General features: G+C 40.4%; 2 protein-coding genes across 6 annotated transcripts in view; one reads left to right on the top strand and one right to left on the bottom strand.

The window, feature by feature from the left end:
• Positions 1 to 6,006, top strand: part of LOC110532626 (inter-alpha-trypsin inhibitor heavy chain H6) — a 30,936-nt gene extending 24,930 nt beyond the window's left edge. For 2 of the 5 annotated variants that reach the window (XM_021616688.2, XM_036988642.1), the window contains 7 exons: positions 1,783 to 1,815; positions 2,333 to 2,374; positions 2,517 to 2,540; positions 2,609 to 2,698; positions 2,786 to 2,899; positions 4,142 to 4,543; positions 4,659 to 6,006. In XM_021616688.2, coding sequence (XP_021472363.2) covers positions 1,783 to 1,815; positions 2,333 to 2,374; positions 2,517 to 2,540; positions 2,609 to 2,698; positions 2,786 to 2,899; positions 4,142 to 4,543; positions 4,659 to 4,903 — 950 coding nt within the window. In that variant the 3' untranslated portion in view covers positions 4,904 to 6,006. The remainder of the gene's footprint in view (positions 1 to 1,782; positions 1,816 to 2,332; positions 2,375 to 2,516; positions 2,541 to 2,608; positions 2,699 to 2,785; positions 2,900 to 4,141; positions 4,544 to 4,658) is intronic. The other 3 variants (XM_021616690.2, XM_021616689.2, XM_021616691.2) reach the window with 3 other exon arrangements.
• On the bottom strand, positions 5,760 to 13,604 carry LOC110532629 (rab GDP dissociation inhibitor alpha). The gene is made up of 11 exons (XM_021616696.2): positions 13,291 to 13,604; positions 12,352 to 12,459; positions 12,026 to 12,125; positions 11,551 to 11,685; positions 11,191 to 11,389; positions 10,905 to 11,036; positions 10,595 to 10,694; positions 10,146 to 10,317; positions 9,579 to 9,723; positions 8,989 to 9,043; positions 5,760 to 8,869 (listed from the first exon to the last, which is right to left on the bottom strand). The coding sequence occupies exons 1-11, from the start codon at positions 13,333 to 13,335 to the stop codon at positions 8,717 to 8,719; spliced, it is 1,344 nt and encodes a 447-aa protein (XP_021472371.1). The 5' UTR covers positions 13,336 to 13,604; the 3' UTR covers positions 5,760 to 8,716.
• Positions 13,605 to 17,213: the final 3,609 nt, after the last annotated feature.

Raw genomic sequence — 17,213 nt, 5'->3', positions numbered from 1 at the left:
TCATGGTTCATTGAACAAGCATGGGATCCAGTGTTTAAACCCTTTACAATGAAGATATGTGCAGTTATTTGGATTTTTACTAATTATCTTTGAAATACAGGGTCCTGAAAAAGAGACGTCTCCCACATCACTGTAGTCGACTTCTACAGACCGGCTTTGGGAGGCGCACTAAACTCTTTCAATGTCATGCACAAGTTAAATGACTCAATTTGGTTTTTTTAAATGAGATTTGAACTGGGACATGCTTACATCTGTCTGGCTTTAGATTGGGGCACAGCACCACAACTGCAGCTATGGCAGTGGCAAATGACATTAATGCACTTGATAAAAAGCAACATTGTGCTGCTCCGTTTGTGGATTCATCAAAGGCCTTTGATTCAGTTGACCATGAACTGTTGCTCGCTAGACTCAGAAACATTGGTCTCAGTGAAGAGGCAGTAAATTGGTTTAGGAATTCTTTCTGACAGAACACAATGTGTATATACTGACAATTAAAAGTCTAGCTTTCTTGAGATTAATTTAGGTGTGCCCCAGGGTTCCATTTTAGCTCCAGTGTTCTCAATTTTTATGAATGAAATGGGATACAACCAGCAAAGTTACATCTATATGCAGATGATACAGTCATATATTCATGTGCTCCTTCTCTGGTTCAGGCTGTGGATGAGCTCCAGACTGCTTGTCAGTCAATGCAGGCCTCCCTTTATGGTCTTGAATGTACAAAAAACTAAATTCATGACCTTTACCAGAGCTAGAACTCTGCCAGAGAAGGTTATTATTGTCACATCTGGTGGCTTATCCATTGAAAAAGTGTCATCCTACAAATACCTAGGTATTTTTCTCTATAATTGATTATGGTGACTTGCTGTATATGCATGCAGCCTCCTCTGTCTTACAGAGACTGGACTCTGGTTATCATGCATCCTTGCATTTTATTACAAATGCCAAGTCACTCACCCACCATTGCACATTGTACCAAATGGTAGGTTGGACCTCACTTTATATGTGCAGAAAGATACATTTGTATATCTACAAAGCCCTTTTGGGTAAACTCCCTCTTTACCTCTGTAGTCTGGCCTCCTTCACCACCAGCAGTTACCATACCCGGTCTGCTAGGTGGTTGCTACTTAAAGTCCCCATTCACAGTATTAGGCAAGACTGACTTTTCTTCTTGTGCACCAGAGGCATGGAATAGTCTACAATCCATGCTTCATCTAGATATGTTAGTGCCACTGAATTCATTTTAAAAATGTTGTATGTTTTAATTATGTATTGATTGTTGCTGCCTTCTTGGCCAGGTCTCCCTTGAAAAAGAGACTCTGGGTCTCAATGGGCTTTTCCTGGTTTAAAAAAATAAATAATTTATCCTGCAACGAGTGAGGTCTGGCCACCCGACAACCTGCCTGCTCAACCCCATCGCCTTCTCCAGACCATCTCTGGAGACCTCCTATTCGTCACTTCCCTCATCAACTCATCCTTGACCACTGTCTGCGTCCCCTCTGACTTCAAAATGTCTTGAGCTGCTCCCCTCCTCAAGAAACCAACACTCGACTCCTCTGATGTTAAACTATAGACCTGTATCCCTTTTCTTTCCAAAACACTTGTGTGCTGTCTCTGATCAACTTTCTCGCTCTCTCTCAAAGATCTTCTTGACTCTAACTGTATGTCGCTCTGGAAAAGAGTGTCTGCTAAATGACTCAAATGTAAATGTACAATCGAATGCACCACGGGCACTGTACTATCAATCTGCCCTTAGTTGTGACATGTTCCACTTCTCTCCACCAGATGTCTCTACTTCCATTCAGCTCCAGAGAAAAGGTGAATCAAGCACACACTTAGCACCTTTTTCTCTATCTAGAACCTAAAAGGGTTCTTCGGCTGTACCCATAGGAGACCCCTTTGAAGAACCCTTTTTGTTTCTAGGTAGAACCCCTATGAGTTTCATGTAAGACCTTTTGCACAGAGGGTTCTACCTGGAACCAAAAATGGTTCTCCTTTGGGAACTGCTGGAATCCTTTTGGAAACATTTTTATGTAAGAGTGTGCCAGTAGATTTAATCATTCTATTGCACAAAATGTATTAAGTGATGAAGTGGTGCTTTAAACTGTAATCTTTTTTCCTCACGGGTCTTCCTTTAGATATGGAGGTGGTTAAAGATGAGTTCTCTCTTACTTCCCTGCCATGAAAAATAGATTCACTGTAACAACATAAATGTTGTATATTAAAATCTGTTTCCCCTATAGAGATTCTGATGACAGCCCCCAGACCAGCTCAGGGAGAGGATATGTTTTAACTGTCTGGTGTCTAATGATGTCCGTCTGATTTCATCTTTCAGATTATGATGCAACCTACGACAATGACCTTGACTATGACTCCTGTAAGTCATAGTTTATAGATGTGTATATACATAAATGTGTGTCTGTGTATATAACTGTTTAGTTGTGTTGGCCATGTGGATACTTTGTTTCTAAGTTGATACAGATGTTTAACATCTTTTTTTGGAATTTGTATGTTTACAGGGGATGAATCAGCATCAAATCCTTGTAAGTATTTCTATGTAGTCTAGCATAAGATTAATGTACTTCAGGCTCTGACCTGTCATTGGTTTCAGTGTTTCAGATAGATGAGATTGCCACTGTTGTCCTTCCAGGGCCGGCCCACCCCTCCAGACTGAGCTCTGTCAGAGTCTTCTCCTCTTCTGGTAAGGGGCCTACACGACATAACATATGACTGAAAGTTAATGTTTCTCACCCGTTCTTCTTAATGTCCAACATGTTTTATTCTGAAGTTGATGGAGACCCTCACTTTGTGGTCCAGCTCCCTAAACTGAAACAGAATCTGTGTTTCACGGTGGACGGCAGGGCCAACGATGTGCTGAGACTGCTGGAAGACTCCGAGAGAGGTTAGTCAGCACAGACTACCGAGACAAGTCCAGAACTCTCATATTATATTACTGGCATGCAATTTCATTTTAGCAATGTGCCGTATAATTTGAGAAGCACACTGACATTGTATAGGAACAGAATTGAATAGGAACTCATTAATACGAACAAATTAATCCTGTTAATGCATATATATATATATATATATATATATATATATATATATATATATATATATATATATATATATATATATACACACACACAGTGGGGAGAACAAGTATTTGATACACTGCCGATTTTGCAGGTTTTCCTACTTACAAAGCATGTAGAGGTCTGTCATTTTTATCATAGGTACACTTCAACTGTGAGAGACGGAATCTAAAACAAAAATTCAGAAAATCACATTGTATGATTTTTAAGTAATTAATTTGCATTGGCACTGTATCAAATACTTGTTCTCCCCACTGTCTATATATATACAGTGGGGCAAAAAAGTATTTAGTCAGCCACCAATTGTGCAAGTTCTCCCACTTAAAAAGATGAGAGGCCTGAAATTTTCATCATAGGTACACTTCAACTATGACAGACAAAATGAGAAATAAATTCCAGAAAATCACATTGTATGAATTTATTTGCAAATTATGGTGGAAAATAAGTATTTGGTCACCTACAAACAAGCAAGATATCTGGCTCTCACAGACCTGTAACTTCTTCTTTAAGAGGCTCCCCTGTCCTCCACTCGTTACCTGTATTAATGGCGCCTGTTTGAACTTGTTATCAGTATAAAAGACACCTGTCCACAACCTCAAACAGTCACACTCCAAACTCCACTATGGCCAAGACCAAAGAGCTGTCAAAGGACACCAGAAACAATTGTAGACCTGCAGAAAATGTTTGACCTCTGTCATTGCCAACAAAGGGTATATAACAAAGTATTGAGCAACTTTTGTTATTGACCAAATACTTATTTTCCACCATAATTTGCAAATAAATTCATTAAAAATCCAACAATGTGATTTTCTGAATTTTTTTTATCATTTTGTCTGTCATAGTTGAAGTGTACCTATGATGAAAATTACAGGCCTCTCTCACCTTTTGAAATGGGAGAACTTGCACAATTGGTGGCTGACTAAATACTTTTTTGCCCCACTGTGTGTGTGTGTGTGTGTGTGTGTGTGTGTGTGTATGTGTATATATATATATATATATATATATATATATCTCACACACAGTTAACCATTGCCTTCCTCTCACTGAAGGTATCATGGTGGATGGTCATTTGATGTGGGCTCCATCCAACCAAGATGTCGAAGACCGTTCCCGTACATACTTTGACCAGATAACCATCTCCACCAGGGGCGGGACAGGTGTGCTGGGCTCCATAATGATCACCCTCTCATTGGATGCTGTGGTGGTGGAGGGGGAGGGGCGGGACACCCTACACACCAATCAGGAGGGATCTGTGACAAGGCAGGGTGTGATGGTTTCCATGGAAAGCAGAGATGACTTCCATCAGAGCTGTTGGATCGAGCTGACGAAGGACATTCGTTTCCTGGTTCTCTTCCACCACTACAGACACCCCAGCTACCTGCAGATGGCACACCTCGGATTCTACATCGCTGATGGACAGGGCCTCTCTCTTTCAACCAAAGGCCTACTGGGTACATTCATTTATCACCCTTCAATTACTTTAAACGGGTTTCTTTGTCTTTTTGCACCTGACCCTAAAGCCCCTGCATATGTAATGATTTAGTGATTGTTCTCTTGTCCCAACAGGCCAGTTCCAGCATGCTGACATGCGTGTCACGCTGATGAAGGACCCTCGTGACACACTGCGTCAGCCCAGTAAAGAGGGGGTGCTGAGGTGGGGGGTGATACACATGCCCGTCACCCTACAGGACAAGACCCTGAAGGACACAGTGAGGAAAGGTCACCTGGGAAGTTGTTGGGTCGTGCCCAAGGCGCAGGTGGAGAGACTGCTGGGGCATCCCTACCAGAGCTATGTGGTGGATCACCTGTAAATACTCACTGGCTCTTTTCAAATGTCCATCCTAGCACACTAGTTAGAATACTATACATGCCTAATGCATTGCTTTATATTAAGTGGTATGGAGATTGGAACCGAGACACTCATCTAGCTATCCCCTTCACCTCAAAGCTGGGTAGCTCAGGCCATGGGAAACTCTGTAAGGACAAACAACACTGGGACAAAGGGTGCTGCTGGCTAGCCTTCAATACCAATGTCACATAGTGAGTTATTACTCTCTGAGAGCACCGGTGGCAGTGTGCATGAATGCATATTCATGATTATGAGAGGAAAAAGAGAGCCAATTACGAGACAGAGAAAAGAGAGGGCAAAAGAGAACAAGAGACAGATGCGTGAGAGACCGATACAAAGAGAAAAATAGTGAGAGACCGAGGGAGAGTCCAGTAAGTATGATGAGGTAATTCACACAGGTGTCAGACATGAATAAATAAAGGATATGGGATGATGTCATTGCACCACTCCTTTCTGAAACAACAATAGTGACAGACTTCTCCTTCTGCAGTTAACATTGCAACAGTAAGGTCTTAATTTTCTGTATACTTCGGCAGACAAATGCTGCTTGATCTTCACATACAGCTAATTCCAATCTCTCCTTCACGCAAATCATGTTTCATAAGTACTTTTAGAATTCCAATGTTATAACAAATATATTAATAGATGATTTGAGCAATGTGGACTTTTTTTAAGTGTCATACAGTATGTATATTCCTAAAATGACTAAATATTATAAATTGTCTATGGAACTTGTTTTGGTCTTATTGGGGTAGGTAGTTTTACACAAATAATTTAGTTCTGTTAAAACACATCGACTCTCAGACACTATGGATTTGACTTTTCAGGTTTGCCATGTGCTTTTAATTATTTTTTCTATACTTTTGTTCATAGTTTAATTCATTTTATTTGTTACACAAGACATTGTTCACATACTAGTGATCAAACAAAGGACTGTAAGTTGTTTACTTCTCCGTCTGCCCCATGTTTTCGGCAATTTCAAGGGATGTCATCAATAATATTAGTCAAAGGCCAAAACTCTTAAATGAATACATCAAACCACATTTTAGGCTTTCATTTAAATAAATAAAGAGAAGACAGCGTCTGGTGTCGAGGAAGGGGAAAAATGCCCAAATATAACTAGCTACGCTTGCAGAGTAAACTCAACACAATTCACCAAGGTAACATAATTCCAGTATGAAATTCACACAATTTCACACAATGTGAAAACTGTGCACAGTCTGAAACTGTAGAAATGAGTCTAAAAGATGACTGGACTGAAGGGTTGAAAGCTTGATTGAACCCTGTGATTGAGGACCAGACTGTTGCTATCGTCCCACTGTCCTTCATCACAACCTGTTATAAGACCTGTTAATGTTTAACCCATGTAAAACTGTAATAACCAGTAAATCAGGTCAAACATGATACAACAAAACTAAAACAATGAAGTCGGCATATGCATCACTTTGAGATCAGTTATGATAATATAACAAACTAATAGCAGAGAAGCATATTCAGCATTACCTTCCATCACCATAACGTCAGTGAAATCAAATAAATTAGCATTGTACTAAGACACACAGAGCCACCCCAAATACGTAAAAACTGAGGCGTTTAGAGATATGAGGGACTACATGAAGGGATCGGCAATAATTCCCACTAACGTCATCCATGTTACTGTAATCGAATTTGAAGGGAAATGTTGTGGCATCTATCTCAGCATTGCTGCCCACAATTGACATGTACTGTAAATAACTAACCAAGCTGCAGATCCAAATCTCAAAACAATGTCATGCCTGGAAACATATAGATGAAGAGAATACAGCTAACATCAAAGGGTCAGACGGAATGGAGGTTAAGGGTTTCTACAATGCAGGAGATTCACATTAGGGCCCAGCCAAGTCCACAGAACCCCAGGATTTACTAGAACATAGAAATAGAATGACTAGAATTTCTGAGATTCTATCGCTGTTATATTAGACTGTGGTGGTAGTTAGTGGAAATACAATGTTCACAGTTAGCAGTCATGAAAGACACCAGACATTTGCAGCATCAAGTCAACCAACTGACATCAATAAGCAGAGGAATGATCGGCAGATAACATTGTTTTTAAATATACTGAAATTATTTAAGAACCCAAACATATTGGATAAGACCCCAAATTTAAGGCTAAAACCAAGTAAAAGCAATTGGTTCATACTCTGGGGAGGCACTTCATATCGAGGCCTCAGAACCTTTTGTAATGGTGCATTCTGTTAAGTGTTTTACATTTTGGGAGTGTCCGCGTTTCCCTCCACTTGCTACTGTAAGGTTGCCTAGCAGGAGTCCAAAGGGAATTTGTCTCTCTGTGTGACATACACAACAAGGGTTAGTTAGACCACAACAATGATCTGGAGCTTCCTTTCACTACAAGCCGAGAGTTCAGTCTTCCTTCTTTTACACAAAAGCAATACTTTCCTGATCTCAAATCTGCGACAGTCCCTTACTACATTCGTTTTTTATCACCTTGCTTCATCGTATCTCAACATGTAGTGATCTGATTTCCTATTTGAGTACAACTCAGTGCTATCCTTGGGATGTCCCTACCCTAAACCTAACCTTAACCATAACCCTTACCTAATCCTAACCTTGACCCTTACCTTAACCATTTTCAACTTCAATGGAGTGACATCAGTTCGGTTATCCCAAGGACACTGTTTAGACTTTCTCATTTCATGAAAAATGTATTCATGTAACCTCACCAACATGCCTAGCCTCCAGACAGACCCTCTCTCACTCTTCTACACAACACATTCCCTTTTCAGTTTGACCTCAAAGTCCACTTCAGAGTATTACAGTCCATGTTTCTATTTCAAATTCAGTAAACTTCATAACTTCAGCAAGTGAAAATGCGCACCAAATGTTGAAATAAAAACTCTAAACATTTCAAAAATAAAGAACGGAAACCATTCAAATTGTAACTTTGACATCACACAACAAACAGAGAAATAAAACGTGGTTTTAGGGACAACAGAACAGTTAGCCACCGGTTAGCTTAACTACTAGCACAGAGAACACAGCAGCACTGCAAAGTGAGCACTATCAGTTTGACAGAACAGCCTATTGATATTATAACTTTTCATTTTAAAACATTTTGTCTGACCGAGCGAGAGATTTGCCGAAAAAAGAGCAGTTGTCTATGTAAATAAGTAACAGGTTAAATAGTAGGAAGAGAACAGGGTGAAAGCAGGGTTGACAGGAGGGAATGATCAGTGTAAGAATGGCCCAGCCTTCAGAACGCTGCCGCATCATCGTGTTCTATGTGCAATACTACTGTGTATTCATGCATGTCGAAAAGTGAAAAGGCTTTTGAAATTGCAACTACAATGAATCGGTCTACCTCTAATGATCATAGTTTAGACGTAGTTTAAAATGGAATGAGAGACCATATCAACCTTGCCTTTCAGTGAGAGATAGAAATAGGGAATGTGAGTCTTGGAACAATGTGCTGTGTGTGTGTTTTAATTATGTTTGAGTACGGAGACCTCAGGAGGGGGAAAAAAGGAGGACAACTGGAAGGCAGAACCTCCCTGTCTACTCTAGAACCTTCTAGAACTCCCCTGAACACTCCCACCATCTCCCATATAAGGTACCCTACCCAGTACCCTGCCCCTACAATCTGTAAATGATCTAACTCGTTACCCTTTGTACTCTTTACCCTGCCCTCTACCACCTCATCCATATATTCTGCCTTCTTCCATTAACCCCCTCTTCACTCCCTTCTCTGCCCCGCCCTCTCCCTGATGCCCCTCCCTCCTCATTGCTCATCCTCCCCAAACACATCGTTCTGTTTGCGTTTCATGTTCTCAAAGTCAAAGTCGCTTCCGGTCATACGCTTGTAGATGTCCTTGATGTCGTTGCAGGTGGTCTCGAAGTGAGTGGTGGCGTCGTAGGCCGATGAGGCAAATATCTGAACGAGACATAAAATCACACCAATTTTTTTTCACTCAACTGCCTTGTCCTAAAACATGTCTCAGAAATGTGGTGTTTTAGCAATATAGGAGGTATATCCAGATGTGTTTGACTCACCTGACTCTCAGTACCGTCGTCTGTGGGCTCATAGAGGTCACTGAGGGACACAAACCTACAGATAAAGAGGGAAGAGGTAAGTTATTGACTTACAAAAGCCTCCTTACTGCTATTCATTATATTCATTTGTGATAGCACACATCGTACCAGCTGAGTTTTGGACAGTGATGAAACAACACGAGATATACAGTATAATATATATATATATAAATACATAATATGTAAGTCGCTCTGGATAATAGCATCTACTAAATTACTAAAATGTAAATTATAATACATGCCATTTAGCAGACGCTTTTATCCAAAGCGACTTAGTCATGTATGCATAAATGTTATGTATGGGTGGTCCTGGGAATTGAACACACTTTCCTGGTGTTGCACGCACCATATGCTCTACCAACTGAACTACAGAGGACCAAGACAATCAGAGAAGTGGGAGGGAGAAGAGGAATGGAGGAGAGGAGGAGAAGACAGAAGGAAGAGGGAGAAGACAGGAGGGAGCAGAGCGGAGGAAGGGGGACTAGAGAGGAGGGAGAAGAGAGTAGTAAAGGGGAGGAAGAGGTAGTAGAGAAGAGGGAGTAGAGACACACTTCTGGTCAATGGGTTCCAGCAGCTCCAGAGCAGGCTCTATCTCAGCCTCAGGCTCGTTGGTCTCCACAGTGGTGCTGACAATGGCAATGTACTTCCCCTGGGCCGCCACATTGTGGGCATAGGAGATCATACACACGTAGATGTCTGGAGGACAGAACACAAGTTTGATCAGTTTAGGGAGTTGGAAAAGAGGGTTTGCGATATATGGCAAATATATCACGGCTAAGGACTGTGTCCAGGCACTCGGCATTGCTCTGTGCATAAGAACAGCCCTTAGCCGTGGTATATTGGCCATATACCACACCCCCTCGTGCCTTATTGCTTAAGTATAAAATATGCCTGACAAATATGTTCTGTGGCAGTCACTTTGCTTTTCTGATAACTAATTGTGTAGTCGATTGAGATTTTACAATTGTACTTTTCTGGACTATTCCAGACTTTTTCACTCTCCAACAACACTGCTATTGTACTTTATGTGAGGTAAACTTACTGGTAGAGAGAACATCTGACAACAGGAAGTCAGAAACATCCCATCTTAGTAAACCTGTATTTGGTCCACTCCTCACCTGACTTGCGGTTGACCTGGTTCTGGGGGATGATGATCTGACAGGAGTTGGCGTCGTTGGTATCCTTGATCGGGTGGCTGAGGATACAGATGACCCTGATCACCTGACCTGCCTTACGCACACGGTCCTGGATGTAGCTGGGGTCACAGATCAGCTGTTTGCACCGAGCCACCTAACAAGGGAAGGACAATATAGAAGACAACAATGTCAATCTAACATACTGTACTTTTTCTCTTCTACCAATTGTATATGTGCAGGTATTGTTCACTTTTCTTCAGTGCATTATCAGCAGTCTTGACTACTTTACTATAAGGTAAAGAGATTAGATCTTATAGACCTATTAGATTGTGATTTTATTGATAGTTTAGCGTGCTTTTTATAGATAGATTGTGATTTTATAGAAGTGATTAGATTGTGGTTTTATAGAACTGATTAGATGGTGAATTTACCTCTCCCTCAGACTTCACTCCCACCACATGGCCATCCTCCATCACTATCTCCTCCACTGGTTTGTTGAGCATGTAGGTTCCTCCATAAATTGCACTCAATCTAACAATGTATGAGAGAGAGACAATGAATTATACGTTATTATAAATATGCTAATACACTATTGAATACATTTACAATTTAGTCGGTTAGCTTTAGCAGACTATTTTATCCTTATCCAGAGTGACTTAAGATCAGAATTCTATATGAACAGCTTTGTCTGACTAAAGAAAGGACATAGAGATTTAGGGATTACAAATGTAACACACAGACCTGGCAAATCCTTGAGGCAGCTCCCCCAGGCCATAGAGGGGGTACAGGTAGGGGCTTTTCCCATATCGGGCCAGGGATTCACTGTACAGCTTGATACGATTGATGGTCTCCAAACAGGGCACATCAAGGTAGCTGGAGAAAGGGAGACACATGATCAATAGGAGTCAAATTAAAATTTCTTCAATGCTTTTCAAAGCATTAATTTGGAATTTCAGTTTACTTCCTGACAGGCCCTGGCCCAGGTTAAATCTCAGTAGCGATTGGTAATCAATCTAAGTGCTCTTACTCGTCTGTCCTGTAGAGGGCCAGGGCGTGGCCAGTGAAGTCGATGACATCCTGACCCAGGTCAAACTTCTTGTACACATCTCTCATGGTGGTAACTTTGGGGTCGACGCCCTCGAAGGTCTTAGGGTCGTTCTCGTCAAAGTTGGCCACAAACACGAGGAATTTCCGGAACCTTCTCTTCTCAAACATACCCATAAGATCTGGAGGACACGTGACAAAAACAAAAGTGAAAGCTCTGCCTCATATACGACACTATACTGTATATATAGTAGGAAAACGTTAATAAATGTAATCTTTGATGGTATATATAGCAAACTCACAACACAATCTAAAGTACAGTTTACTGTACATTCAAACTTACTTGAAGCTAGAGCCTCAGTCTCAGTTGAAGGAACCTTGTAGATCTTTCCTCCCTTGTACACAAAACTACCCTCCACTACTTTGAAGTCCAGGTATCGTGTCACTTCTGTGTATAGCAGCATTTTCACAAGCTGACCTGTTTTATTGGATTGTCAGACAAAAAGGATGGTTTTCATTTAATAACTTCAAGGTATCTCCATGTTTCATCAACAGCCATGCCATATTTTGCTTTATTGGTATCATGATGGCGATTAAAACATTTTCTTGGGTAAATTCTGCTTCCTACTTATACTCATGATGTGGTGATGGTCTGCATACATGAATAAGTTGAGTAACTGAGCAATATGATTTACGACTGAGGCTATTGGTGTACCGATTGGTTCTGTATGTATTGACTGGTAACAGGAATATTCATTAATCTAATAGGTTTAATTGTATCTCTCATTTGCAAACAAAAAACAAATCCCACAACTGACCATTGGCCATAAGAAATTTGGGGATGAGGTCCACGTTCCAGTCTCTTCCACGACCCATAGACTCTGGAGGGCTGTCAGGCAGCTCAAACCGCTTATACAGCTGTGGAAGGGAAATATATGCACGAGTGAAAACATCAATAAATACTCTTACAAATACCAAACCATTAACCTGGGGCAGTGAAAGGAAAATACAGGATAATAAAATATCTGACTTAAACCATGGAGGGCTGGGTGGAACTTTGGAATATATTAAAAATGATTGAATATTTGAGTGGATATTGACACAAAATGATGACCATTAGATCCACAATGTTCTACGCCCTTACCTCTTCCAGAGGGGTGATGGAGGAGCTTTCACCTCCATAGTAGGGGTTCCTGTCCATGTGCAGAACTTTCTTTCCATTCACAGACATGATCCCAGAGAGGATGCATTCCTAAAACGAAATGAAAGGCAAAATATGAATCAGTATTAAAAAAGCAAGTGTGTGTGTGTGTATCAGGAGGGGGAGATAGAGAGAGGAGGAGGGGGGGGGGGGGGGGGGGGGGGGTGTAAGAGGGAGGGACAAGATGTACGCAAGCGCGAGCTGATGTCTGAGCCATAACAATAATACTGTACGAATAATACAAATAATACTATTCATAAAAAAACGAACAATTGTAGTATAAATAAAGAAAATACATTTTTTTTCTCTTTGCATCTGCCACCCCAAATGAAATGAGTGTAGTGGATATTGTTCATATCCAGGCTAAATCATTAACTGTCTGCACTAAAAAAATATTAATTTTATGTATATCCATCGTACTCGTAAAATGTTGGCTTTGTCTTATTGTAAACTCTGTACACATGTGCCTCGAATATGGAACAGGGTGTGATGACTGAGGCGAGTCTACGAAACAGTATACAGTACTAGGGAGAGGTTCTATTTATTTAAAACCATTCTCAGACCTGCGCAAATGCTGTTCAATGAAGGCCACTACACCATCACTCTGGGGCTACGCCTAAAGATGCTGCACAACGAATGAACAATGCATTGACAACACGAATGTATCCAAATAAATTGTTGCCTGCTTGTATCCATTATTCAAAGATATCTTATTAGCTTTGGGGCAGATAAGCTATTTACCATCACATTTTCCTAAAGTCAGCCAGAGATGCAGATGCTCCTATCAATTGCATTATTGGATGAATAAGGAAACATAGGCAAACTTCATAAATGTAAAGTTGAGTATGCTATATCACAAATACAATTGATTAGACTACTTACCGTGAGTCCGGTGCCCAAAACGATCACATCATATTCCTCATCCATGTTGTATCACCGCCTCTCCTGTCTCGCCCTCTTTTGCCTAGTGAAATTTCAGGGAATTGGCAGGAAAGGAAACCAAGTGGAAGAACGGACGCAATTTGTCCCCGTTTCTTTTTAGCAAGTGTATGTTGGTTAGATACCTTTTTAAGTTAGTATTTATTTATAATCAGTTGTAATTTGTAAGTGGAATATGGTCCACACACTGTCACCGGCAAGAACGACCAAAGATGGCCCTAACCATGGAACGCTGTGGAACAGCAATGATGCATTCGCGTCGGAAAGTAGGGCACATCCCTTGCGTCTGCGCCTCACACTAGGCTACACCCCTAGTCTCACAACAGACGAAACAGGGAAACCTCAAACCGTCCCTCCTCACATTTAAACAGTTATGTTATTGTATGCTTACGCTATTCATAAAAAGGCTAGATTTATTTTTTTTAAACATTTTTCAATTATCTTCTATTGTCTGATTAGACACTAACGTGTGCGTTTTTATTTTATTTTCCCCTTCAGTCCTTTTCATTGCGGTAGGCGCAGCAATTGCGGATGCAGTGGTATTCCTCCGCCAACACTGCTGTTATGAAAAAGCTCAGAAGAATGATAAAAGACTGAAAATAGTTACCGGTAGCTATGTCTTCTATGGGCCTAGTCAACTAGATGTGTTTATAGGCTAAAAGTAACATCAGCTGTGTAGACTAAAGAATGACATACTATTAATGTTGCTCATGGAGGCATTATGTTGGTTACTTTGTGTAGCCTATTCATGGTGGCATATAAAAAAAAACATTCATTTTAGCCCTATATGCTAATTCCTCCTCAAGATCAGACACACGTGGAAATGTCTAATGGCCTACTTATTTATACCATAAGACCACCATATTTGACTAGGTCTAGGGGCCACCTACATATTGACCATATCGATGACTGACAGCAACGAAAACGAAGGTCGGAAATATGCGCACGCTAGCTGTCACTCATATCAGCATTAATGTGACCCGCTCTGACGGTCCACTCAGGTCCTCGTTTCAGGACCAAGGAGAGCACCGCAGGTTTCTCGGACAACAAAGCGCCCGGTTTACTTTAAAAGTCCCATATTATTCAACAATATTCTGAGATAAGGCCTAATGAGGGGTCTATAATAAATAGCCTTTCAATTACTTTATCAGATCATCACAGAGAGACAATTGATAGGCCTACAATCAATAGGCCTTCGTTGCTAGGAATCAAAGGCTAATCCTAACATAATGATTATATAATCTCACAGATCCTTATCTAATTTGATAAAATCTCAAATATTCTGGTGGTAAATCAATTGCAAAATAATCTAGCTATTTTGGGCTATTTCCTTCTTTATTAGTGTTATTGCTTGGCAAAAAAAAGAAGCTTGATGTTGCATTTGTACGTGTCTTTGCTCTAGGGCAGGCAACGTTTGCAACGTTGCGTGACGGTTTACTGCCCCCTACACTGTGGAGTGTAGGAGGCAGTATTTTGATGTTTGGATGAAAAACGTACCCAAATTAAACTGCCTATTTCTCAGGCCAAGAAGCTAGAATATGCATATATATAGGATAGAAAACACTCTAAAGTTTCCAAAACTGTCAAAATATTGTCTGTGAGTATAACAGAACTGATATTGCAGGCGAAAACCTGAGGAAAATCCAACTAGGAAGTGCCTCTTATTTTGAAAGGTCCCTGTTCCATTGCATGCCTTCCCTCCATTTAAAGGAATATCAACCAGATTCCTCTCCCTATGGCTTCCACATGGTGTGAACAGTCTTTAGACATAGTTTCAGCCTTTTATTCTGAAAAATGGGCAAGAACGATCACATCGCGTCAGTGATGGCTGGGTGCCAGCAGAGTTTTGCATGCGCCAACAGCTTGGAGCAGACATTTTCTCTCTCTCTCCAATTGAAAAAGCTACGGTCCGGTTGAAATATTATTGATTATTTATTGTAAAAACAACCTGAGGATTGATTATAAAAACCGTTTGACATGTTTCTACGAATTTTATGGATACTATTTGGAATTTTCGTCTGCCCCGTCGTGACCGCTCGAGCCTGTGGATTACTGAACATAACGTGCCAACCAAATGGAGGTATTTTGGATATAAAAATAATCTTTATGGAATAAAAGGAACATTTCTTGTGTAACTGGGAGTCTCGTGAGTGCAAACATCCAAAGATCATCAAAGGTAAGCGATTCATTTGATTGCTTTTCTGACTTTCGTGACCAATTTGCTATCTAATTTGCTGGTAGCTGTTGTAATTTTTGGTCTGCTGAGAGAGATGTCCTTACATAAATGCTTGGTTTGCTTTAGCTGTAAAGCTTTTTTGAAATCTGACACGCCAGGTGGATTTAACAACAAGCTAAACTGTGTTTTGCTATATTGCACTTGTGATTTCATGAAAATTAAATATTTGTAGTAATTTAATTGGAATTTGGCGCTCTGCAATTCAGCGGATGTTGACGAAAATGATCCCGCTAACGGGATGGGTGCGCCAAGAAGTTAACGACATGTTTCCCAAAACAGTGCGCACAGTTCTTGAACGGCTTGAATCCCGCTAACGGGCCCGCTAACGGGCCAGTGACAACAGCCAGTGAAAGCGCAGGGCGCCAAATTCAAAACAATAGAAATCTCATAATTACATTTCCTCAAATATAGATGTATTTTACACCATTTTAAAGATAAACTTGTTGTTAATCCCACCACAGTGTCCGATTTCAAAAAGGCTTTGCGATGAAAGCACACCAAACGATTATGTTAGATCTGCACCTAGTCACAGAAAAACACAGCCATTTTTCCAGCCAAAGAGAGGAGTCACAAAAAGCAGAAATAGAGATAAAAATTAATCACAAACCTTTGATGATCTTCATCAGATGACACTCATAGGACTTCATGTTGCACAATACATGTATTTTTTGTTCGATACAGTTCATATTTATATACAAAAATCTGAGTTTACATTGGCGTGTTATGTTCAGTAGTTCCAAAACATCCGGTGATTTTGCAGAGAGCCACATCAATTTACAGAAATACTCATAATAAACATTGATAAAAGATAGAACTATTATGCATGGAATTATAGATACACTTCTCCTTAATGCAACCGCTGTGTCAGATTTTTAAAAATACCGAAAAAAACGCCATGCAATAATCTGAATACAGCGCTCAGACAACAAATCAAGCCATACAGATATTCGCCATGTTGTGGAGTCAACAGAAGTTAGAAATAACATTATAAATATTCACTTACCTTTGACGATCTTCATCAGAATGCACTTCCAGGAATCCCAATTCCACAATAAATGTTTGATTTGTTCGATAAAGTCCATCATTATTGTCCAAATTTCTCCTTTTTGTTCGCGCGTTTAGCCCAGTAATCCAAATTCATGACGCGCAGGCCAGACGAAAAGTCAAAAAGTTCTGTTACAGTTCGTAGAAACATGTCAAACGAAGTATTGAATCAATCTTTAGGATGTTTTTAACATAACTCTTCAATAATGTTCCAACTGGAGAATTCCTTTGTCTTCAGAAATGCAATAGAACGAAAGCTAACTCTTACGTGAACACGCGTGACCAGCTCATGCCACTCTGCCAGACCACTGACTCATTCAGCTCCCATTCCCCCCTCCTTCACAGTAGAAGCATCAAACAAGGTTCTAAAGATTGTTGACATCTAGTGTAAGCCTTAGGAAGTGCAATTTGACCCCATAGACACTGTATATTCAATAGGCAAAGAGTTGAAAAACTACAAACCTCAGATTTCCCAAACCTCTGATTTTTTTCTCAGGGTTTTGCTTGCCATATGAGTTATGTTATACTCGCAGACATCATTCAAACAGTTTTATAAACTCCAGAGTGTTTTCTATCCAAATCGACA

This window comes from Oncorhynchus mykiss, chromosome 9 (assembly GCF_013265735.2).
Source record: "Oncorhynchus mykiss isolate Arlee chromosome 9, USDA_OmykA_1.1, whole genome shotgun sequence".
NCBI classification, from domain to species: Eukaryota; Metazoa; Chordata; class Actinopteri; order Salmoniformes; family Salmonidae; genus Oncorhynchus; species Oncorhynchus mykiss.
This window is presented reverse-complemented; position numbering and strand designations above follow the sequence as displayed.